The sequence below is a fragment of the Microcaecilia unicolor genome, chromosome 1 (genome assembly GCF_901765095.1).
Source record: "Microcaecilia unicolor chromosome 1, aMicUni1.1, whole genome shotgun sequence".
NCBI classification, from domain to species: domain Eukaryota; kingdom Metazoa; phylum Chordata; class Amphibia; order Gymnophiona; family Siphonopidae; genus Microcaecilia; species Microcaecilia unicolor.
The window spans coordinates 734,156,952-734,182,728 of NC_044031.1; the positions used below are offsets into that span (position 1 = coordinate 734,156,952).

A 25,777-nucleotide genomic window follows, 5' to 3' on the forward strand; every position below is an offset into this window, starting at 1 on the left:
ATTCCAGGTTAGAGCGTAGGCGTGATTTTACATTATGCATGTAATTGGGGAACAGAAAATAAATTTAGGCGCAATCATTTGCGCCATGTTTTCATTGCTGCAAATAGCCGTGCTGAAATTTACATGCAACCCCCAACTTTAAGTGTGGCTTATAGAATAGAGCTTTTTTTGGCACCATATATAGAGTTCCCTCCTATATGTGTATGTCCATTATTAAATAGGGAATGCAGATGTAGATTTTTGGCCTACTCACAAACATGCCTCCTCAATCACTGTGCAGTGTGGATCTCCATGTATAAATAGGGACTTTGTGAAAATGCCATTTACATAGGTGAGAGATGCGTAAATTCTGCTATTAAATACAGGGAGAGGTTTCTAAAGTAATCATCACAGTCCTTCAAAAATGTGACATTAAAAACTATTTTGCTATAGCGTTCTCTGGGTGCCTGAAGTGGGGTTGGATCAATTCAGACATTAATCTTGGACCTCCGTTAATAGCGAAAGGAATAGCTAGGGCTGCCTTGTCCCTTGCAACCTGGCACAGATGGTTATGTACCTAACTCAGGCCCCGCTGCACAAACGTCACCATTAAACACCACGTTTCTATCCAGCGGTGAACTTAATGATTTTGAAACAGCGACTGATGCACAAAGGAAATTACATGCAAATCAGCTGTATGGAAAATCTTTAAGTGGCTTGGTAAGGAAAGTGCCTAGCATGTGTGTAAAACAGTTGCAGTAGCTTAAGAATTTGGGTGGGTGGGGGTAAGTTGCTTTGTCCATGAATTGTTTGCTCACTAGAAGTGGTGGGGGGTTGCTTAATTTACATTTGCTAGACCTTGTCTGCTTACTGCTGGGCTATTTGTTGTTTTGTTTGTTACATTTGTACCCTGTGCTTTCCCACTCATGGCAGGCTCAATGCACCTTACATGGGGCAATGGAGGGTTAAGTGACTTGCCCAGAGTCACAGGGAGCTGCCTGTGCCTGAAGTGGGAATTGAACTCAGTTCCTCAGGACCACAGTCCACCACCCTAACCACTAGGCTACACCTCCACTAGCAACGTTCCATGTAGAAGTCGGCCCTTGCAACATTCTGGGGAAGGGGGAGCCTATTCCGAAAGGATGGGCTCCATCTTAACCAGAGTGGGACCAGGCTGCTGGCATCGGCGTTTAAGAAGGAGATAGAGCAGCTTTTAAACTAGAAATGGGGGGAAGGCCGACAGTCGCTCAAAAGAGCATGGTTCGGGATAAGGTATCTTTCAAAGATATCACCATAACAGGGAAGATAGAGTATCCTGATAGTGAGGTTGCAAAAGAGATTGTAGTAGATCGGGTATCTTTAAATAACAATAAAAATCAGACAAAAGATTGCCAATTAATACTGTCAAGTACTAAGCATGATGTACTTAGGAACAACAAACATAGTTTGAAATGTCTATACGCGAATGCCAGGAGCCTAAGAAATAAGATGGGGGAGTTAGAATATATTGCACTAAATGAAAAATTAGATATAATAGGCATCTCTGAGACCTGGTGGAAGGAGGATAACCAGTGGGACACTGTCATACCGGGGTACAAATTATATCGTAGTGATAGGGTGAATCGGATTGGTGGAGGGGTAGCATTGTATATTAACGAGAGCCTTGAATCAAATAGATTGAAAATTCTGCAGGAAACAAAACACTCCTTGGAATCACTGTGGATTGAAATTCCATGTGCAAAGGGGAAAAGGATAGTGATAGGAGTGTACTACCGTCCGCCTGGCCAGGACGAACAGACGGATGCGGAAATGTTAAAGGAAATCAGGGACGCAAACAAACTGGGCAACACAATAATAATGGGGGATTTCAATTACCCGCATATAGACTGGGTTAATGTAACATCTGTACACGCAAGGGACATAAGATTTCTTGATGAAATCAAGGACAGCTTCATGGAACAGCTAGTTCAGGAGCCGACAAGAGAAGGAAAAATACTAGACTTAGTCCTTAGTGGTGCTCATGATCTAGTGCAGGGGGTAACGATACGAGGGCCGCTTGATAACAGTGATCATAATATGATCGGTTTTGATATTGGCATTGAAGGAAGTGAAACTAGGAAATCAAGTACGCTAGCGTTTAACTATAGAAAAGGTGATTACGACAAAATGAGAAAAATGGTGAAAAAAAGACTGAAAGGAGCAGCTCGCAGAGTAAAAAACTTGCATCAGGCGTGGATGCTGTTTAAAAACACCATCCTGGAGGTTCAGGACAAATATATTCCACGTATTAGAAAAAAGGGAAAAAAGACTAAACGTCAGCCGGCGTGGCTAAACAGTAAGATAAAGGAAATCATTAGAGCCAAAAAACAATCCTTCAGAAAGTGGAGAAGAGAACCAACTGAAAGTAACAGGATAGATCATAAGGAATGCCAAGCCAAATGCAAAGTGGAGATAAGGAGGGCAAAAAAGGACTTTGAGAAGAAATTAGCGTTGGAAGCAAAAATACATAGTAAAAATTTTTTTAGATACATTAAAAGCAGGAAACCGGCCAAAGAGTCGGTTGGGCCGCTGGACGAAAATGGTGTTAAAGGGGCGATCAAGGAGGACAAAGCCGTAGCGGAGAAATTAAATGAATTCTTTGCTTCTGTCTTCACCGAGGAGGATTTGGGGGGGACACCGGTGCCGGAAAGAATATTTGAAGCGGGGGAGTCGGAGAAACTAAACAAATTCTCTGTAACCTTGGAGGATGTAATGGGTCAGTTCAGCAAGCTGAAGAGTAGTAAATCACCGGGACCTGATGGTATTCATCCCAGAGTATTAATAGAACTAAAAAATGAACTTGCGGAGCTACTGTTAGAAATATGCAATCTGTCCCTAAAATCGAGTGTAATACCGGAAGACTGGAGGGTAGCCAATGTTACTCCGATTTTTAAGAAGGGTTCCAGAGGAGATCCGGGAAATTATAGACCGGTGAGTCTGACGTCGGTGCCGGGCAAGATGGTGGAGGCTATTATTAAGAATAAAATTGCAGAGCATATACAAAAACATGGACTGATGAGACAAAGTCAGCACGGATTTAGTGAAGGGAAGTCTTGCCTCACCAATCTAATGCATTTTTTTGAGGGGGTAAGCAAACATGTGGACAATGGGGAGCCGGTTGATATTGTATATCTGGATTTTCAGAAGGCGTTTGACAAAGTGCCGCACGAAAGACTCCTGAAGAAATTGCAGAGTCATGGAATCGGAGGTAGGATACTATTATGGATTAAGAACTGGTTGAAAGATAGGAAGCAGAGAGTAGGATTGCGTGGCCAGTATTCTCAGTGGAGGAGGGTAGTTAGTGGGGTCCCGCAGGGGTCTGTGCTGGGTCCGTTGCTTTTTAATGTATTTATAAATGACCTAGAGATGGGAATAACTAGTGAGGTAATTAAATTCGCCGATGACACAAAATTATTCAGGGTCGTCAAGTCGCAGGAGGAATGTGAACGATTACAGGAGGACCTTGCGAGACTGGGAGAATGGGCGTGCAAGTGGCAGATGAAGTTCAATGTTGACAAGTGCAAAGTGATGCATGTGGGTAAGAGGAACCCGAATTATAGCTACGTCTTGCAAGGTTCCACGTTAGGAGTTACGGATCAAGAAAGGGATCTGGGTGTCGTCGTCGATGATACGCTGAAACCTTCTGCTCAGTGTGCTGCTGCGGCTAGGAAAGCGAATAGAATGTTGGGTGTTATTAGGAAGGGTATGGAGTCCAGGTGTGCGGATGTTATAATGCCGTTGTATCGCTCCATGGTGCGACCGCACCTGGAGTATTGTGTTCAGTACTGGTCTCCGTATCTCAAAAAAGATATAGTAGAATTGGAAAAGGTACAGCGAAGGGCGACGAAAATGATAGTGGGGATGGGACGACTTTCCTATGAAGAGAGGCTGAGAAGGCTAGGGCTTTTCAGCTTGGAGAAGAGACGGCTGAGGGGAGATATGATAGAAGTGTATAAAATAATGAGTGGAATGGATCGGGTGGATGTGAAGCGACTGTTCACGCTATCCAAAAATACTAGGACTAGAGGGCATGAGTTGAAGCTACAGTGTGGTAAATTTAAAACGAATCGGAGAAAATTTTTCTTCACCCAACGTGTAATTAGACTCTGGAATTCGTTGCCGGAGAACGTGGTACAGGCGGTTAGCTTGACGGAGTTTAAAAAGGGGTTAGATAGATTCCTAAAGGACAAGTCCATAGACCGCTATTAAATGGACTTAGAAAAATTCCGCATTTTTAGGTATAACTTGTCTGGAATGTTTTTACGTTTAGGGAGCGTGCCAGGTGCCCTTGACCTGGATTGGCCACTGTCGGTGACAGGATGCTGGGCTAGATGGACCTTTGGTCTTTCCCAGTATGGCACTACTTATGTACTTATGTACTTGCAGATCACCAATTTGGCCGTGCAGGCTTCTGCTTCTGTGAGTCTGACGTCCTGCACGTACTCACAGAAACAGACGCCTGCGCAGCCTTCTACATGGAATGTTGCTAGTGGAATAGCAACATTCCATGTAGAATCTCTAATAGTAGCAACATTCCATGTAGAATCTCCAATAGTATCTATTTGTTTTTTGTTACATTTGTACCCCGTGCTTTCCCACTCATGGCAGGCTCAATGCGGCTTACGTGGGGCAATGGAGGGTTAAGTGACTTGCCCAGAGTCACAAGGAGCTGCCTGTGCCTGAAGTGGGAATCGAACTCAGTTCCTCAGGACCAAAGTCCACCACCCTAACCACTAGGCCACTCCTCCACTCTACAAGTACTCTACATCCAGCAAACTGTAGTGCAAGCAGACTTCTCCACCAAGTCGGCCCTGTACACCGACAGCTCCAGACCTGCCAGAAAAATGTGCACGTTAAAAGTAGGCACTCCTTTCTGTGCATTGCTTGGAATGCTCATTTTAATACTAATGAGCTGCTTGGAATACATTTGCATTGGGTTTTCAGTAGCTGCTTGCTTTAGACAGGCTACAACCAGCCTAAAGAAAACGTTGCACGCTTAGTAAGCTTTGTGCATTGGGCCCTGAAATCTAAGTTGCCGGGTTCTATTGTCTCACACTATTTGAATATAAAGCACTCTGGCCGATTGTTCCTAAGAACAATGTTAAAAGCATGAATTACATACTGTTGACCAAAGCCTTACACTGAGCCACAATCTGAAGCAATTTAGACAACAGATGTCAGGTATGTTCTGCATCAGCTCCTGTAATGCCAACTTATTTGTCCTTTAGTCATACGAGTCAAGATAGACACAATCTAACTTTAACAATATTTTTATTTAAAAAAAGTAAAGTGCATTTATAGAAAAAAATTCACCATATATCATTTACTACAAACATTTTCAGACAATATGGTTTCTCTTGTTACAAACGAAGAGAGCAAAACACATGAATAAGAATGGAGGAGGGAGATTGTGGTTTCAAAGGAATATCAATTTTTTTTCTTGAGTCCAGTAAAAGGACTGTAGTACACTGACCACAAGTGAAGGGAGGGGACCACTGATACCAAGCAAACCACAATTTCATGTTTGGCACAGATAGTTGGAATCGGATATTTACTATTTACAGGCATGCAGGGACATAGATGAAAGCTGCTTCCTGTGGGCTTTTGACCAAAACGTCAGAAGTATAATTCGCAGAGAAAATGGTGCAAAATATCCTCTGACTTAATTTTATTGATGGGGAAAGTTATTCATTTGCTTTTGTTTAGCTCCTTTCATTCAATACTTTGCAATTCTATGCCCATAATATACTCTGGAGTGTAAAGTTTGCTCTGTGGTCAGCCTGGAAGCTGGAAAAGGTGTAGGCCTAGTTATGGCTGGGTGAACTGAGGCGCACCACTAGGATCAACAGTGCATCTGGGTCATTGCAGCAGATTGGCCGAGTCCTGGCATTTTGCATTGCATGGATAGACTTCTTCCATTAGGAAAGCAGTGAGCCCAGCACTCACCCACACCACAGTTCCTTTTAATCTACAATTTAAGGGGGTCTTTTACTAAAGATTAGCTTGAGTTACCGGCAGCAAGGCCCTTAGGAATAAAATGGGCCCTGCTGCAGATAAACCTGAGCTCATCTTTAGTAAAAGAACCCCCTAAAAGCCTTGCTGTCAACTACCGAAGATGACAGGTGTTCAGAACAAAGAGGCTATTTTTACACGTCAGGGATGTTGTAGGTTCAATGGATCCTTCTGGAAACGGGAAGGGGGATAGAAACAGCCCTGTTTCTTTTACCTCCCCTCTGGTCTGACCCAGTTTTGCAGCTTTTAGACACTGGTACCAATTGCCTCTGCCCAATTTGTTTAAAAACAGATTAAAGTTGGGGGCATTTGATTACCATCAGAGAAAATTCCAGATGCCATCAAAGTGGTAGTTCTTGCTGTGAATGTGAAGAATCCCTCTTTGCTGGTCCGAGCCTCATTATTCAGGAAAGACTATTGTTTATTTCTCCATTTGCCTAAGGAAATATGTGTCTTATTTTCTTATGATAGTGACAGGAATAGTACTGACTTCATGTTAATCTGCATTAGTGCTGCACTTGCTGGAAGTGACTTGGGCATTTTCTATTTTATCAACGTCAGTGTGCAACACAGACTACGTAACTGGCTTCTGAAAGCGATGGTGGCCAAGATGATTAGTTTTTGCTTAGATAGATATCTTAGCAAAAGGTCTGTATTACTGGGGAACTGTTCAGTCTCCTTTATGTGACTCTAATCGTATCTATTAAAACAAATATGATTTTTAAAGCTTTTTCAACATACACATGCTGTTTTTCTGATGAATGTTACCAGAGTGGCTGAAGGGCTTGTTCATGATCATACTTGTCAGAGAGAAACCTGAAGCAGCAGCCCAAATGGGTTCATGAGTTCCTACATACATGTTTCATGTTGGACTACATGGAGTCTGCTCCCATCATCGGGTTTAATAAAAAAGATCAATTTCTACTGTACTCTTCTGTCATGTTCATTCAGCCTAATACATTCTAGAAAGGACTTTTAAGGCAAATGCTCTTGTTCTTTGAATATACTGAAACATGTCTAAAAGAACGGTAGCTGAAGGAATTTCTCTGCTCAAAGGGATGAGAAGAGATACCTGTGACTTGCGCCTGGTCATAAATCTCAGCATATCAGTGAACTAACCTGATTTCAAGAATATGAAGAACCTTAGCTAGAGGCTTAAGTAGTATATAATAAATTCTGCTTGACGACACCAGTCGCTTTAGTGCCCATGACTATTAAATAATGATTTTTGCTCACTTGAAAACATAAAATGGAAGGGGGTGGGGGTGCAGTCTGTTGAGTACCACCATGGTGAAGGGACCCTGGTTTGATTGCTACTTCAGGTAGACCTGGGTGGGTTATCCATCCTGAGGGGCCAGAATTCACAACTCCAGGGAGGGAATTAATCAATGGTGACACCTAGTGGCGAGATTTAAGACACCATGATAGGCCCTGGACAAGGACCGTCACTGTGAGGCCTACAGCATAAGAAGTTGGGAGGCCTCTCTCCCCCAGACAGTTACAAAGGAAAGCTCCTGGCACCAGATTCCAGACCTAAATCCAAATAGGCTGGAAGCCTGCTGTTAGAAACTGCTGCAAAAAAAACAAAACAAAAACATTCACCATTCTTGTCTGCAACATAGCTTTTCATTTGAGCAATGGTGTGTGTATATATATAAATATATATATATATATATATATATATATATATATATAGCTAGCAAAGCTGCTACATGTAATTCTGTCCCCATGCTGTCCCTTTGATTGCTGTCTAAAGGCTCTTCAGAGCAAAGTCTTCAATTGCACAAACCTTTGTGAAGGTTTTGGCATATAAGCAAGAAGCGATTGTGGGCTAGTAGAGCAAACCCATTGTACAATAACAGCAACAGAAAACAACCCAAACTCATTCCAGCCATGCTGCGAGATAAATTTAAATGTGGTCTGAGAGGTAGCAGTTTAGGTCTCTAATTCACTCTCACAATTATCACATACTAGTATCTATTTTCTAAGCCACCAAAAATCAAAGTCATAGTTTCAAGGTTTGATGTGCTATTTGAAGAGCGGACTCTGCAACTATGCCTTCTATACTGATGTTCCCACAATTCCAATTGGCTTCACGGTGTGATGATTCAGTCCGGGTTTCATTGTCCTTCACTAACAAACCTAATTTAGGCACTAGTCGTTTATATCAGTTTTATTACATGTGTACAGTTATATTTTATTAATTGTGCCAAGGCTTGCTATATTTCAGGAATGTTTTGAAGTGATAAGTAATTTAAAAAGTGTTTTCCATTTAAAAGAGCTAGTGCCACTGTCAAAAGAGTCTTGAGAACTTGAAGACATCTCAAAGCAGGTATGGAATAGGTTTATGCTAGCTAATGGTTCCATTTGATAACTCTGGCTCTTTGTGATTGATTGATTCAAGGAGAAATAGTGCACATTTTACAGGCAGTTCTTGAACGACCAAAAGCTCTTTAGAGGAACTGAAGGACCCCGACTTGGCAGGCAGCAAAAATGTGTCCATAAGGCTAGACGACACAGCTGTATTGACAAGGAACAGTGGCAGCATGCACTTGTCAGAAGATTCTGCTGGGATTTTTCCTGAATGGAAATAGATTAGTCCAATAGCCCTTGTGGTAGGATGGTGAGTTAACAGCTCGCTCGAGAAAGTAAGTTATAGGTGAGCCGGTCTTTTCGAAAATCGCATCCTAGGGTAGTACGATGCTCATAGTCTTGATAAATCTAGAGTGCACTAAGATGCCTTAGTGCTGCCAGTGACCCATGCAGAGTTGGTAATCTTACACTTCCAATAAATGCCCAGGAAACCTTTGAATCGGTGTTAGTTCCACCCATTTATAGACAGTGATAAGCATGGCTGGAAATATTAGAAGCTGGCTTCTAATTCTTTACAACCTCCATACCTGGAACAGCTACAGTTTCACAGAATACCAAAAGAAGTCAACACTAAACAAAACAAAAAAACCAAACCAACAAACAAAAAACAGTGGAGAAAACTGTTGTTGATCGAGGGCCATGTTCAAAACCATTGTATGCGCTGGGACGGCCTACGCATGTATAGGAAAGTAAGTTTAATCAACTGCATGGTTCTACTGGTGCATGGAAAACAAGTAACTCAAGTTCTAAATATTACAAAAAAATTAAAATTAAGGTATAAACATTTAACTTGTCTTTGTTTTGCAGAACTGAGAGTTTTAATATCTAGTGAAAAACACACATAAGATTCTCTGTTATTTTACCAGTGATACTGATTGGAGGCATTGGTTTCTTAAAGTTATACTAATGACCATGTCTTCTGGTCTGTTGGCAGCGTTTAGCTGGTTCTAGTCCTAACATTTATCAAACGTAGTCTCTGTTTTCACATTCTTTAAAAGAAATATTCGTATAAAACATTCAATTGATCAGAAAGACAAAATGGAAGCATGAGGAAAAAATTGTGCCCAACATATAGAAACAAAAAATACTACCAAATACAGATGGGGAAAGTGTTACTTTCACTTGAAAAAACAAAAAGTCTAATCTAAGTATCTTGTGGTTAAATTTTTGGCACACAGTTTCAGTTGGTTCATGTCCATTGTGCTTGGAAGTAACCACCTTTTGTTGTTTGTAATTTAATCCGTCATCTCCCTCTTGCACGGGCTGATCCCATTCACTATGCTATAAGCATCCCACCTGAACTGCAGTTGTACAGAAACCTGCGTCCCGTTCATGTTATTTGCTCTTAACTGCACCATCTGTCCCAACAGAAGCTTTACGGTGGTAGAAATCCACCTGCTTGTCGCTCTACCAAGTTTAAGCCTCAATCATGTGGGTCGTGACTCATGAACTTGTAAATGCCCAAGGCATCCGGACAAGTCCTGTATTGTGCTTTTCAGGAACAGACTGTGGAGATCACTTTGGTGATGACGGTGGTGATTTAAAAGCAGACTTTCACGGTTAACGGGTACACTTGTGCTGCTCATGTGATCTTTCCCTTTGTTCAAAGTGCGTGAATAAATCTGCTCCCTCCATAGGAGCAAGCTGTATATTGTAGTAAGCATAGCTGCCCTTTCTGTGTGAGGAGTCCTACCAGTTAAACACTGCTCCGTACACCATTTCATATATAACAGAGCTGGAGACACTTGAGGCTCTGAGAGTCCACTGAGTAGGACAGAGTGATGAAACAGACAGCAAAAATGAACGTGTTTTGGTGAATGTCCTAGTTGTGCTGGGTGACCAATCCTTTCTGCTGGGAGTCCCATGGAGCTGAACCTCATTGGTCAGTACAACCAATGATCATAAGGTAAACCAAGTGGCTGCTGGTATTTAGTGTGTGGTCAGAAAACAAGATGAATCTCCTTCTCTGTTTTTACATGTTTGTGTGGTTTCTTAATATTTGCATATCTTTGTATAAAAAGTAAAGCACTGTTGCACCCACTGTCAGGCTCACCTTCAGGTTGGTTCTAAGTAGCATGCACAAAAAACACACAAAACATTTCCCAAACATTTTTGCTTTTGTAAGGTCATAGACCACCCCAGCATGTGAAAACATTTTGTTACTCCCTTACGGGCTCTGGCAGAAAGGCAGTTTTTCTTTAACATTCACAGTGACTCTTCACACCACAGAATCTCTGATCTCTGAGCCCAGCCTCACTCGAGGTCTTTGGCATGTGGGGGATACTTCAACGTGAGTGTCCATGAAATTTAGTGGCCTCTTTTCAGAGGGTGAAAAACTTTTACTATTTACCAAAGCATCATGCACAGGCGTGCTGATAATGTAATTGTCATTTAGAGTCTGGTAACCCTTGTGATCAGGCAATGTACTGGGAATATTGTTGCCAGTTAAAGGATGGTTTTCCGCTGGCTTCCCATTTTTCCGTGGCTTTTTATGCTGTACGTCTGTGCGCTCTCCCTGCTTGAGAAAAGTTTTCATGCCATCCCGATGTTTGTAGAGCAGAAAGAGCCCAAGAATGACTACTGCAACCCCAAACAGGATACTCATGATCACAAACTCATTCCAATATGTTTTGCCAGTTAGTTTTGCCGAATTGCTCTCAGGGGGTGATATGGATTTAGATGTGTTCAGGAATATCTTCTCAATATAAGCCCTGTCTGAATTATCCTTCACTGTATCAAGCTTCATTGTTGCTGTCTGTACCGTCTGTTCAGAGTTCACACAGTAATTGGCCATCAGCTTTTGAAAACCTTCCTCCACTGACCAGCATTCATACATTCCCAGACGCTTTGAGCTTCCAACCACAATCAGACTTCCATTTGGCATAACAAAATAGGACGTGTTGATTTCCTCTCCATTGTGAACCCATCTTCGTGAAGCCAAATTGGATAGAAGTTTACATGGAAGAGGACGTACTACGTTGGGTTGAAGGCGGATCTTCTGACATTTAGGATCTTCTGCTAGGAAGAAAATACACAGGCATATGTTATAATAAAAATATTGTATAAAACAGAGGAAGTAGAAACATAGTATATGTTGATTGATTTAATTTATTAACATGCTTTAGCTGTAGGGAATACAGATGAAATGGTAACACAAGTATCTGGCCCTACTGGGTTCTTCCTCGACCTCTTATTTTGATGTTTTTGTCTTTTGAAAATGCACTTATTTCTGTTCTGTTTGATTACAGACTTCCTTTTCATTTTCTACGTGGAATAATTTTTGGATTGTAAACTGTTTTGCTGTGATTTACAGAAGGCGGTATAGAAAACACCTAATAAACCATAAATGTGAAAATTACTGCCACCCTAGCAACAATGTGTAGTGACATATTATGAAGTCCACCGACTTGGGAGTGAAAAAACAGCAATCACTCCTGATCACAGAAGATACGTTTACCTTGGAATTTAGTCTTGCTATAATTCTCCACAACATCTAAGCCACCAATTATTTTTTCCACCAATGTAGGAAAAGTTGTCAGATAGGGCTTTTGGAAACAAATATAATTTCTCACCAGACAACTGAAGCAGGGATCAGAGAGGTGATGTACCAGTTTCAAGATATATGTAATAGTTGTACAGACATGGGTGGGTGTGTGAATTGAAAGAGAAGACTGAAAAGTCCTTCTAAGCCCATCCACTTTCATTCCTGGTGCAATGCCAGAGATCAACTGGGATCCGGTATGGGCTAATGCCATGGAACCAGAGGTCTAGTACTCTGCCTCCAGAATCATGGGGGTGGGGTGGGGATGTGGAACTAGGTAGTTACCCGAGAGAGGTAATGTATTAGGCTGAGGCATAGTCAAGAATAAAAAAGGCATTACTTGTCACGGAAAAGCTGTTCTTGGTATCGTGATGGCTATTGAATTGTGTTGGTGGCACCAGAGACAGAGAGAGAGAGAGAGAGAATGAGAATGAATGTATCAATAGCTGTTGAGAAAGAACAGCCATACTGGGTAAGACCGATGGTCCATCCAGCCCAGTAGCCTGCTTCCGATAGTGGCCAATCCAGGTCACAACTACCTGGCAGGATCCTAGAGTAGCAAGATTCCATTTTACTGACCCCAGAAATAAGTAGTGGCTCGTTCCCTGGGTCTACCTTAATAGACGTTTATGGACTTTTCCTCCAGGAACCTGTCCAAACCTTTTTTTTATTATTATTAATTTTCATTATCTGAATTGTCAAAAACGTTTTTAAACCCAGATACACTAACTCTGGTAATGAGATCCAGAGCTTAAGTATTCATTGAGTGAAAAAAATATTTTCTCTTATTTGTTTTAAAAGTATTACCATATATCTTTGTACTTTTTGAAAGAGTAAATAATGGATTCACATTTACCCGTTCCTCTCCATTCATTTATTTTATAAACCTTTATCATAACCCCCTTAGACATCTCTTTTCCAAGCTGAAGAGCCCTAACCTCTTGAGTCTTTCCTCACATGGGGAGGAATTTCATCCCCTTAATCATTTTGGTCACCCTTCTTTGAATCTTTTCTAATTCTGCAATATCTTTTTTGAGATATGGCAACAAGAACTGCACACAATACTCAAGGTGTGGTCACACAAAGGATTCAGAATGTAGTTCCTGTAGAGATTAAGTTAAATATGGAACTTGAAGTGATATTGCACCAAGACTGATGGGTCTTAGGGTCCTTATGTGTCATCATGATCAACATTTGGATCTGCTGGGTAGGGAAAGATGATGCAGGTGACAGAGTCACAAGCAAGAAGAGCCTGGAGACTCAACCTGCTTGGCCTTAATAAGGTGTGTGGGATTTATGACTCAGCTGCTATTGTAGGATACAGTCAAGAAAAACGAGCCAAAATAGACCAAGAAAGACCACAGTAACAAAGTGCAGGGGAGCATAGGTGTAAAGTAATGTGGAATCTGCTTGTCCTTCATCCCCAAGCATATTGGCAGAGTTCTCTTGTAGAACATCAGCCCGCCTATTCGTTTCCCACCTAGAACCACATCCCATTCCTGATTTGCTCCATTCCAGTTTAAATGTACTTACGGTAAGGTACTAAAATATTTTCTTGTCTGCAATGTTTTTCTGTATCAGCTTCCTCAATATCCTGGATCCAGTTTCTGAAAGGAAAGAGACTGTTAGGATGTCTTGGAAAGACAATGACAACAAGGGAGAAATGCAAATGGAAAAAGAGGAATTGAGGGAGGGACAAAGAAGGAACTGAGAGAAAGAGGAAAGATAGCCAGACTATTTCCCGCGGTCGGGGCTAAACCCGGACATTCAATGCTGGTCTGTTTCCGGTGACCGGAATTTAATATCCGGTTTAACTTTGGCTGGTCCAATTTTAACCCGCCACGTTGATATTCAGTGCTGGCCACTTAAAGTAAGACCGGCCAAAGTTATTCCACTTATTGTGACGGACAAATATGGCCGCCAAACTTGGCCACTCTCAATTTAAAAAAAAATCGGCCGATAGCCGTTTATATCGCCTGATATAAGCGGCTATCTTTAAGCCGCTAAGCGGCGATATTCAGTGCTAGATAGCTGGCTATCATACAGCACTGAATATCGCTGGATAGTCGCTTAAGTGTGGTTTTAGAGGCCATTTTCCTTTGAATATTGGGAGGATGGAGTTTATTATCTGCTGCACATCTCTAGTGCTCATAAGTGGTAAATGTATAGGAAGGGTATATTATTTATTGCATTTGTATCCCACATTTTCCCACCTTTTTGCGGGTTCAGTGTGGCTTACAATATGAGATGAATGATGGAAATACAGATTGTTACAAATTGGTTATGGATTACATTGTGCAGAGTTATGCGAGACACTCGAAGTGTCGTTAAGGAATGTAACAATGGAACACAAACATTAAAACGTTGGAAGGAGACAATGAGAGCTTAAAGGGCGATAATAAGGCATAGAGACATATGGTATGCATATTTCTGTGAGTAAAGGTATGAGTGATGTGAAATTACAGGGGATGAGAGTTCAGAAGTGGATGTATGATGCATTAATGAACAGGGAGTGTGGATTTTATGTGTTTTGGCTCGTTCCGTAAATTTTTTCAAAAAGATGGGTCTTCAATAATCTGCGGAAGGAAGCTTGCTCGTGGATCGTTCTTAAGTTGTGCGGCAGTGAATTCCAAAACTGCGTGCTCAGGTGAGAAAAGGTTGACCCGTGTAGCGTCTTGTATTTCAAGCCCTTGCAATTGGGGAAGTGGAGGTTGAGGAAGGTTCGGGATGATCTTTTGGTGTTTCTGGGTGGTAAGTCTATTAACTCAGACATGTAGGCTGGGGCTTCCCCGTGAATGATTTTGTGGACTAATGTGCATACTTTAAAAGTGACGCGTATATGTTTGACAGTCTTACTGATCCAAGAAGAGCTACTTTTATCAGTACTACTGGCAACAGATTCATGGTTTAAATCACCACAGGAGTAGTTTGATATCAAAATCAACTCTGCCACTAGCTACAAAGAAGTAAAAGAGGACGGGGGGAGGGGGGGGGAAGGGGATGAAAGGAAGATGTGTTTTTATTTCAAAAGTAGAGAGGTGTGGTAGCCATGTTAGTCCACTCTTAAAGGTTATCAATAGAAATCAAACAAAATAAAACATGGAAAAGAAACTAAGATGATACCTTTTTTTATTGGACATAACTTAATACATTTCTTGATTAGCTTTCGAAGGTTGCCCTTCTTCGTCAGATCGGAAATAAGCAAATGTGGTAGCAGATAGTATATATAAGAGAAACATCAAAGCATTACTTTGACAGTCTGACAGAGTGGGAGGGTGGGGGTATGCATGGGGACATCAAAGCATTTCATTGATATTCTAACAAGATGGTGTGGGAAGGTGAGAGGAGGGTGATAAACAGAGAAATAAACAAAGAAATACAACTTTATGGTTTGTAATGGGCTAGAAAACCCAGATCCTTATTAAGTCCTGTCTGTTGGGTGTCAAAATATTCAATCATTCTGACTTCAAAGGTCTTACGTTCTTGTATTGTTTTAAAGTTGCCTTTCAGGATTCTTACTGTGAAATCACTGGTGCAGTGTTCTGGTCTTGTAAAGTGTTGGCCCACAGAGGTGGGGGCCTGACTGGCACTGGCTATTTTCATGTGATGTCTGTGCAGATTGAATCTTGTCTTAAGCATCTGGCCTGTTTCTCCAATATAGCATCCTTCGTTACATTTTTTACACTGAATGATATATACCACATTGGAAGATGATTTCAAAAGTGAATGTGTCCGGATTTAAATGTGTATTCATATTTAAAAGAAAATATCCACTGCAAATTATATTACCATCTTTGGAATGGGTCCCACTAACTCCCAAAAACACCGTATGTGAATGCCCCCGAGATTAGTATTCTTTTAAAAAGACTATTTCAAATGCAACTTGAAAGACTGCCTTAAGAATTTTTTTGTGGGAGTTATTTATTGCGAAATTTGAACAGAATGGAGAGGTTTTTTTTAGCTGAAAAGACAGAAGAACGTGTTTTGTTATAGCTACACCATATTCAGAGGCTTTTCCTACCCCTAAATAAAACTGAACAGTTTGAGGGGGACTTTTGAAAGGTATAAGTGTTTCTGGGAATTAGTGGGACACATTCCAAAGCTGGTAATATAATTTACAGTGGATATTTTTAGATGTTTTCTACCGCTATATTTTAATTTTATGAAATGTAATGAAATCCCAGTTAGTAGCAGTTACTGGAAATGAGGAAAGAAGAGCCAAGTGCATGAGATAAAAGCTAGAGGAGAGAGAAGGAAACTGAATTGAGAGGGACAGAGTGGAGCGGGGACGATGCAGGATATAAATGGGGCAGCAGGTCAACTCACGGAACATTTGGTCCTCCTGGGGAGGAAGAGATATTGCGACAGGCTTTCCCACTCCAGGCACAGTAGGGGTCCCGAGACAGGATGCATTCGCCACAGCTCCTGTATGTGCTGCAGTTTGAAACTGGGACCTGAACAACAGCTGAGTAAGAGGAGGCGTAGAGTAGACCCTGTGTGAGAGGAATGCAGCCAATGAATTAATCCATCCAGACATATAAATCCATATTGACGCTAAGGTAGAGGTAACTGTGTGCACAGCCATACAATTTCTTGCCCTACCTTCTGTCATGCGTACAGGGGAAGAACATGAAAACTGGCCCCTGTGTGAGATGACAGCCAGCAGCTCCTGCCCCTAAAGAAGAGAAGGTCCCACCATGGTCTACAAATTTCATCCGCAATCTGCTTCACTCCATACACCCACAGAACAGTGCAGACTTCAGAAAGGAATATCACTAGGAACATAGTACCAGTTCATCATGGTCTTACCTGAATCTCCATTACCCAAATTGCAAAGGACTAAAATACAAGACAACCCATGCGTCCAATTTCTCTTACATAGGCGCACGCCTGTGGAACACATTGCCACTAGTAGTGAAAACAACTTATGATTACCTAAAATTCAGAAAGTCCTTAAAGACTCACCTATTCGGAAGGGTATATCCGAATGACCCAACTTAAATGACTCAACCCTGCAACACCTCACTATTAAAGATCGTATTGGACATTAATGAACTCTTTTACCTCAACCCAACTTGATCGAATCTTATCTTCCCTATCCCAATACAATATATCTTCCCTATCCCAATACATTTTGTACCTATCCCGTACCAGATTTGGAGTGGAGGAGTGGCCTAGTGGTTAGGGTGGTGGACTTTGGTCCTGGGGAACTTCAGGCACAGGCAGCTCCTTGTGACTCTGGGCAAGTCACTTAACCCTCCATTGCCCCATGTAAGCCACATTGAGCCTGCCATGAGTGGGAAAGCACGGGTACAAATGTAACAAAAAAAAAAATGGCAAATGCCTTCACGGTATTATGTAAGCCACATTGAGCCTGCAAATATGTGGGAAAATGTGGGATACAAATGTAACAAATAATAATTCTTAAGAGTTTTATTATCTTTGGCATGGGATTAGGGACAATTGTCCATGATTTGCAAATAGAATCTGTTTATTTTGTAAGCAAGCCAATGCCAGGACTTTTTTTTTTTTTTGAGGACGTTTGATTGAATTTAGAATGTATAACATTAATACAGTGGTGCTCTTTAGAAAATAAGCCTTAAGTATATAACTGAGGCAATGGAGGGTTGAGTGACTTGCCTAAAGTTCCAAGGAGAGTAAACGGGATTTGAACCTTGGCTTCACTGGTTCTCAGTTTGCTGTCCTATCCACTAGATCACTACTGCTATGTTGTCCGATGTTAGTTCCACCGAAATGAGAGGGTCAGAACATAACCCTAGAACAGTGGTACTCAACCCAGTCCTCGGAAAACACCCAGCCAGTCAGGTTTTCAGGATATCTACAATGAATATGCATGAGGAAAATTTGCATGCTCTACCTTCATTATATGCAGATCTATCTGGTGCACACTCATTGTGGTTATCCTGAAAACCTGACTGGCTGGGTGTGTCTTGAGAACTTGGTTGAGAAACCCTGTCCTAGAGTGAAGAAATGGTGGATTAGAGTAGACAAGGGGTTACCAAACCTGTCCTAGAGGAACCCCAGCCAGTTACATTTTCAGGATATCAAACTATGAATAAGCCAGTGGCATAGCTACTGGTGGGCCAGGGCCCACCCACTTTGGACTCAGGCCCACCCAAAATTGTGACACTTGCTGTGGATGGTGGGGATCCCCAAACCTTGCCAGCTGAAAATTTTCTCTCCTTGGGCAGCCAGCGCTCTTCCAAATGTCAGCCAGCAGCACTTGCCTTGAGCTGACGCTAAGACCGTCCCTTCTGCACATGCTCAGTTTTCACACATGCAAAAGCACTGAGCATGCACGGTCTGCCAGCAGCAGCATCAGTTTGAGGCTGCCGTTTGGAAGAGTGCTGGATGCTCGAGGAGGAGGAGGAAATCTTCAGCTGGCAGGTTTTGGGGATCCCTCCAGCTCAAGTATTTAATATTTGGGGTTTTGGGGCAGGGAGGGGTGGAGAGAGGAGCAAACCAGAGGGGGACCGGGGGGGTGGGGGCCGTGAATTACATGCCCGCCCACCTTGGGCTCTGGCCCACCCAAAATTGGCCATCTAGCTACGCCCCTTAATAAGCATGAGACAGATTTGCATGCCAAGGAGGCAGAGTATACAAATCCATTACCCGAATATTCATTGTGGATATCCTGAAAACCTGACAGGCCTACATGACCGTGCAAGATCTACTTTTTTTCACACCTTTAAGACTGTGCCATCCTATGTGGCCATTTGTGCTGTCATGTCTGAAGTTTTCCACCTGAGGCAGTTGTCTCTGCTATCTGTATTGTAGTACTGGCCCTGATTGCTTTTCACTTCTGCAGCACTCTGTTCTAGCCTTATGCCGGACATTCCATACACCAGGGTAACCAATGCTGGTCCTTGAGAATTTCATCACGTATACCTGCTTGCATTTGATCAAAGAACTAGGATAATTGGAAGATTCTCATTAACTTATTATCAGACCCAAAAGTGGACTTAGAGTGATCCAGACCCCTGGGCAGTAAGAGGCATGTGCCCCTACCTAAAGTGATTAAACTAGATAGAGGTTAGGGCAGAGCAGGCCCCCTACTGCTGTGGGCTCTCGGGCACTGCCCTATTGTTACAATGGTCAGACCGCCCCTGATCTGACCTGTTTTTTTCCCTTAAGGAAGGGTTGGAGCAGCATGAATAGTTGATCTGGAAGGAGGCCATGATGTCCATTAACATCTGTTGACCTAAGCTTAACAATAAGGGGCTCATTTTCAAACAAAAAAAACCCATCCAAATCGTCATAAGGTGGCAGAAGGACGTTTTACTCTCAAAACATCCAGGTTGCGATTTTCAACACCCTGATTTTAGACATTTTGCTTCACAGTTTGTCCAAATCTCAAGGGGGGGGGGGTGTTTTGGGCAGGACATGGGCGGCAGAAAATATAGACATTTTTCTGCAATAATGGAACAACATGAAAACGTCTAGGGCCAAAATTAAGATGTTTTTGGCTAGACCTATTTCAATCATGACTAAGTGATCAAAAGGTGCCCTAAATGACCACTGGAGGGATTAAGGCATAACCCCCCCCCCCTTACTCCCCAGTGGTCACTGACCCCCTTCCAGACTCTATGACAGCTTCAGATATGATGGCCATTCCTATTACAGCAGCAAGCAGGTCCCTGGAGTAGCCAAGTGGTCAGTACAGTGATCTGTACAGAAGGGGCTCCAGGCCCATATCCCACTCTAACTGATGAACTTGGGTGGAATGTGTGGAGCCCTCCAAAACCCACCAAAAACCTACTGTACCCACAAATAAATGACACTTGCAGCTATAAGGGCTATTGTAGTGGTGTACAGTTGGGTACAGTAGGTTTTTGGTGGGTTTTGGAGGGCTCACAATAAAAATAAGGGGTTAATGGTGAGATGTGTACCTGGGAGCTTTTATGTGAAGTCCATTGCTGTGCCCCCCTAAGCTGCCCCACTGCTCTGCTGGGATGTTCGTGTGCCAGTCTACCAAGAATGTTGGCCACCTCGTACATCCCAATGGCTTGTTTTTGTGCATTTTTGTCTTTGATGTTTTTTTTTTCTTTTCAAAAATGGTCCTAAAAGATAAATACGCTGAGCACAAAAATGTCTAGCGAATGGCCACTGTCGAAACAACCACGTTCGCTACTGGATTTTTGGACGTTTTGCGAAAAAAGTCCAACATCAGATTTAGACATCATATTGAAAATGCCCCTCCACATCTCTCAGGCCCACAGCTGGCACTTCAAACTTTATTTTTAAAGGACTCATAATCAGACTGGTTTCCTGAATTATCCTCCCTGTGCAACATCAGGGTTTCCACAAGATCGATCAAGCTTGGTATGCAAGAGAGTTTCTCAAGAGCTCACCACTCCTGTTCTAAAGGGATGCACTTTTTCACAAAGTGATGCACTAAAGATCCTGTAGCTCTCTTACATTTATCACACCCGTCATCCTCCCACATAGCTAATTTCTGCCCTCTGCACTTGGTGACATGTGCCTTATGTAGGAGTTTGTATTGCAGCTCCTGAAAACCAGCATTAGAAGTGTGTATTGCAGACTGCACAATGCTGTCTCACAACAATTTGCTCGTCAAGATCTTTTTGTTCGTGTTCTTGATGATGTATTTGACTCAGTTTGTTGTGCTTATGATTTTTTAATGACTTATAATAACGTTTTTTGCATTTTTCCCTTTATACCTTTACTGTGATGTGTGCATTTCCTGTGTTCATTGATAAACAGAGTGGAGGAGTGGCCTAGTGGTTAGAGCAGCCATCTTGATATCCAGAGGTGGCTGGTTCAAATCTCACTGCTGCTCCTTGTTAGGGTTACCACATGTCCGGATTTACCCGGACATGTCCGGGCAACCGGGCGGGTTTTGCCACTCTGCCCGTTTGTCCGGATTTCTGGACAAACGGGCAGGCTGGTGGGCGGGCCCGTTTGTCCAGAAATCCGGACAAACGGGAAGATTACTAGCCTCCCCTCCCCCTTACTTACTACTGCCCTGGTGATCTAGTGACCTCTTCCGCTTTCGGGGCAGGAAAGAGTCCCTTCTTTCCTGCCCGGAGCACTGCCCTGCATGCATCCTTCCTGTTGCTGATCTCGGCGCCGATTCAAAATGGCCGCCGAGAGTTGAAGTGACCTCGCGAGACTTCAACTCTTGGCGGCCATTTTGAATCGGCGCTGAGATCAGCAATAGGAAGGATGCATGCAGGGCAGCGCTCCGGGCTGGAAACAGGGGGCTCTTTCCTGCCCCAAAGAGGTCACTAGACCACCAGGGCAGTAGTAAGGTAAGGGGAGGGGGGTGACAGGGTGTGTGACGGGGGGAAGGGAAAATGTGACAGGGGGCGTATGTGTCCTCCTTTTGGGGGGACAACAAATGGTAATCCTACTCCTTGTGATTTTGGGCAAGTCACGTAACCTTTCATTGCCTCAGGTACAAACTTAGATTGTCAGCCCTCCAGGGACAGAGTACCCAGGGGCCCTCTTACTAAGCTGTGGTGGCCCTCTGTGCATGCCAAAATGAAACTACTGCCAGGCCAGCACACCTCCTGGTTGTAATTTCAGATTTGGCACTTGCCCATAATGCCTGGATGAATTATTTATTTCCTCCTACGCGCAATCGGCACTTGGCGCGAGCCAAGCGGTCACTGTGTTTGTAGCGTTGTGAGCCTTTACCAGTAGATCAATGGGTGTCGTTAAGGGCTCAGGTCGGTTTTGGGCGTGCGCTCGTTTCATTTTTACCACAGTCCCTTTTCCCGTCTCATCAAAGAAAAGAATTTTTTGTAGATGCGGTAAAAACTGGCCCAGCGCGCACCCAATACACACGCCTACACTACTGCAGGCCACTTTTTACTGCGGCTTAGTAAAAGGACCCCCCCCCCCCCCGTGTACGTGAATGAGCTACTACAGAAAAGGCCTAAGCAGAATCCAAATAAAGAAATACATTTTAAAAAGTGTTTTTTTTTTTTCAGGTGTTAGCTGTTTGTTCTACCTGAGCCTTTTTGATAGGTGAATTTTACTAATACTATAAGGGATTTATGTACTAAGCATTTTCCCTATAGAAACAAAAAGAAAGAAAAACTCATTAGTAAATTGAGCTCTTAGTACATTTTTGCAGGAGTGGGAGGATTACCTGGTGAGGGTTCAGCAGCAGCTCCTGCACAGGATGCTTGTCCTTGAACAGTCTTATTTCCTCAATGATGTGCACCTTTTTGTTTATAATGACGGCTTTGTGCAAGCTGCCATCATCTGCAAAAAGAAACAGCAGCTAAAGATTGGGCAGGGCAGACCTGCACAGGAAGTAGAGACAGAGAGCAAAGGATTATTACAACCTTCTGAAGGTCTGAGCTCAAGTGACCTTTGCACTTAGATGCTCTGAACATATCTCAACAGCAGGGCCGCCGAGACTCTGGGCCGGGCCCGGGGCAAGGCTGCCCCTGGGGCCCTGCTGCCACCTCCCGAGGTCGCCGCCACTTCCCCCCCCCCTGTCCGCCACTGGGCCCGGTCCCCTGCATTGAAATCACAGCACCTCTCACCTCCGTGTGAAAGTGCTACAGGCAGCAGATCGCCTCCCTCCGGCTCTCCTTCCCTCCTTGTGTCCCGCCCTTGCGGAAGTTATGTCAGAGGAGGGCGGGACACAGTGAGGAAAGGAGGCCCGAAAGAAGGCGATCTGCTGCCCTGCTGCCTGCAGCGCTTTCATACGGAGGTGAGAGGCACTGTGATTTCAATGCAGGGGGCCCGGCCTGGTGGCAGACAGTCGACGACGGAGGGCGGGTGGGATTGTGGCACCAGGCCCCCCTTGGAGGCCCAAGCCCGGGGAATTTTGTCCCCCCTGCCCCCCCACCAGCTATGCTCAACAGGAGAAACCACACCTGGTGATGGTGCACAGGACTGCAGATTACAGACAGCACAAACGATCAGCTTCCAGAATCCTTGAATAAGCATTTGTACTGTAGCATCTTCACACATTTTTTTTCACTGACATGACTTGGAAAGTAAGCAGCAATTTTGTGCTCAAAGAATAATATGGGTTCCTCTCCCTTCTGGAAAAGGCAGATACTAGTAGTTTTTGGACATTCCTCTGGGCAGAATAGCTCAAACTCTTTCATGTTGGCTGGAGTGCATCTGCGGACTGCCCTTTTTACTGGATTAAAGTCTGTGCTTTGACTGGGTCATCTGAGGACATACTTACATTCTCCTTTGTGAGCTACTCCATTGCTGCTTTTGTTTTGTGCTTAAGATCATTGTCCTGCTGCTGAAAGATGAATTTGCCTATATTTTGCATTATCCATCTTTCCCTTGTTCTTCACAAGCCTTCCTGACCCTCCTATTGCATCGCATCCCCATGACTTAATGCCACCACTATCATACTTTACTAAAGGGATGATGTGCTGGGTTTGTTTTATACCACATGTATATTGTACATTTTTGGGATCTTGCCGGGTATTTGTGACCTGGATTGGCCACTGTTGGAAACAGGATGCTGGGCTCAATGGACCTTTGGTCTTTCCCAGTATTGTAAGCCACATTGAGCCTGCAAAGAGGTGGGAAAATGTGGGATACAAATGCAATAAATAAATAAATAAATAAATAAATAAAAATAAATAAATAAATAATAACCTTAAGTAGTAATTTCCTTAACTCACAACTATTTGCCTTGAATGAATCAGTGTCTTGTTGGTGTCAAACTGTTTCCACTTTACAATGACTAATCTGACAGTGCAAACACATTGGAAGTTTCTTATAATTTCCCCAAAATCTGTATCTTTGAATAACTTTATCCAGGAGTTCTTTCAGCCAGGGCTGTAGCAAGGTTTGTGCAGCTGGTATGGTCACACAGGGTTCAAGGGAAGTGGGAATGCCAAAAGTATGACCTGTCCATTGCTTTCCTTGCTTGGCCACGTCACAGTGTGCAAGGCAGGAGCACCAGGGGGCATACTGCACAGGGCACATTTCCAGGGGACACTCCTTTCAGCAGCGTTGTGGATGGCATGTTTAGACCTTTGCTTCAAATTCACTTCATACAACAGGAACAATTTGATAAGTAATTTGAATCAGCTCAATTAATCTGATTGGAAACAAATATTTAACTTATTATGAGCCTTGTTAAGGCAACTTTTGGGTTTGCTATGACAAAGGGTTGTGAAGTCTACAGATGAACCTACGACAACTTGAAAGAGTGTGAGCTATTTTGCTATGAAGAGGCAAAATCTGCACAGTTCTGTGGTAAAAGCTCGTAGACATTTATCCCAGATGTTGCATGGCTGTTATTACTGCAAAAAAGGGTTTTCACCAAGTAATGAGTGGGTGTGAAGACTTATGCAAGCAAGACTCTTTGGTTTCTTATTCTTAAACACTTTTTGAATATTTATATAATTGTTCTTCCATGTTGAAAGAGTACAGTATGTTTTGTAGATCAGCTCCTGTTTTAATGCATTTTGAATTGTGATTTTTAGTGCCACAGAAGTGAAGACTTTTACAAGGCATTTTGGATGATGGAAGGGCTGAGCTGGGGTCCAGTGAGCTCATATAGAGAGAGGGCAGGGCAGGTGCTACTAGTCAGTTACCCACCTGTTCCCAAAAAGAGGACATTGTAGATCTGCTTAAGTCCCTTCACCTGCTGCACACTGATTTGCTGGTATCGAACTTGTGTCTGCAGCAGCAGGGGCTGGCTCCGCACAGCGCTATCCATCAAGAAATGATCCTTAATGAAATTCAGGACTCGGTCTGGCATTTGCAGCGAGGAAGTAATTTTCATACGCCGGACCTTATTGGTGATGCACTGTGAAAAACAAGAATAAGTCATATAACATGTGGGCTGGACAAAGAAAACTGAGAATGATATATATATATATATAGTTTTTGTGTTATATCTGACACATTTGTAAGCCCTATTATTGACATCAGAATCAATAGCCAGAAGTTCTACTCTATTGACATGAAGATAGCTGCAATTAGTCACCTCTCTTGTTCTGAACCTCAGGGCTGCTGGGGAGGGGGGTAGGGGGCAAGATTCCCCTGGGCCTAGCCTCCAAGGAGGGACCGACGCTGAGGTCTGTCTCTCTCCTGCTCCTGACAGGACCTGGGTGATCGCGTCCCGACAGGAGCAGGAAAAAGAAAACTCCAGGGTGGACCCCCTTAGAGGCTGGGGAGCAGCAGACGTGACGTGAGGGGAAAAGTAGCCTCAAGGCAGGCAATGTGGTGGAAAACAGTGCTGGAGGAAGGCTTCGGGTGGCAGGGACCCCCGCCAGCCAAGGTATGTGGAGTTGTGATGGGGGCAGGGAGGTGGGGCAAAATGCCCCCCCCCCTGAATTTTGTGGTCTGGCTATGTGGCAGTACGGAGGGGGGTTGGCAGCAGTGGTCCTGGGGGAGGCCCGCCCGGCTCGGTCTCTTGGCGGTCCTGCAAAACCGCTGCCTATGCTACATATTTGGTTGAAATCATAGGAGGACTTTAATCTTTGACCCCCTTGATACCATAGAACCTGTGGCTGGTAGAATGAAGTAGCAGAACTGGTGCCATGGACAGCAGAAGCTGAATTTCTATTTTATTACTTCATCATAGTAAGTGAACCAGATTCTCCTGGTGACAGGGTGTTGCCTCCTGAAAAACTCAGCTTTTCTTGTCTTTCTTAATGCCTCATAATCATCTGGAGGCAGTGCTCTTGACCACAGAAGCAGACAGGAAGAACCTTGCTTTACCCTCTGACTCCCAGACTGCTCTATGTCAATTTATGTAAAACCTGGTTCTTTGAATTATTATGGTTTATTTCTACAGCGTGACTAGGCACAAGCAATGTTATACACAAGCACAAAAGAGATTGTAAGCAT

At 43.2% G+C, this 25,777-nt stretch overlaps 1 protein-coding gene and 1 long non-coding RNA gene across 3 annotated transcripts in view; one reads left to right on the forward strand and one right to left on the reverse strand.

Moving 5' to 3' along the window:
- Window positions 1-5,313: 5,313 nt before the first annotated feature.
- Window positions 5,314-8,988, forward strand: LOC115459865. Its single transcript, XR_003940341.1, has 2 exons — window positions 5,314-7,670; window positions 7,736-8,988. It is a non-coding gene; the product is annotated as an uncharacterized LOC115459865 (long non-coding RNA).
- A 94-nt stretch (window positions 8,989-9,082) lies between these two features.
- SEMA4B (semaphorin 4B) overlaps window positions 9,083-25,777 on the reverse strand; it is a 348,493-nt gene continuing 331,798 nt past the window's right edge. For both annotated transcript variants that reach the window (XM_030189671.1, XM_030189672.1), the window contains 5 exons: window positions 24,521-24,731; window positions 22,083-22,198; window positions 16,271-16,437; window positions 13,478-13,551; window positions 9,083-11,418 (listed from right to left, as the gene is read on the reverse strand). In XM_030189671.1, coding sequence (XP_030045531.1) covers window positions 10,622-11,418; window positions 13,478-13,551; window positions 16,271-16,437; window positions 22,083-22,198; window positions 24,521-24,731 — 1,365 coding nt within the window. In that variant the 3' untranslated portion in view covers window positions 9,083-10,621. The remainder of the gene's footprint in view (window positions 11,419-13,477; window positions 13,552-16,270; window positions 16,438-22,082; window positions 22,199-24,520; window positions 24,732-25,777) is intronic.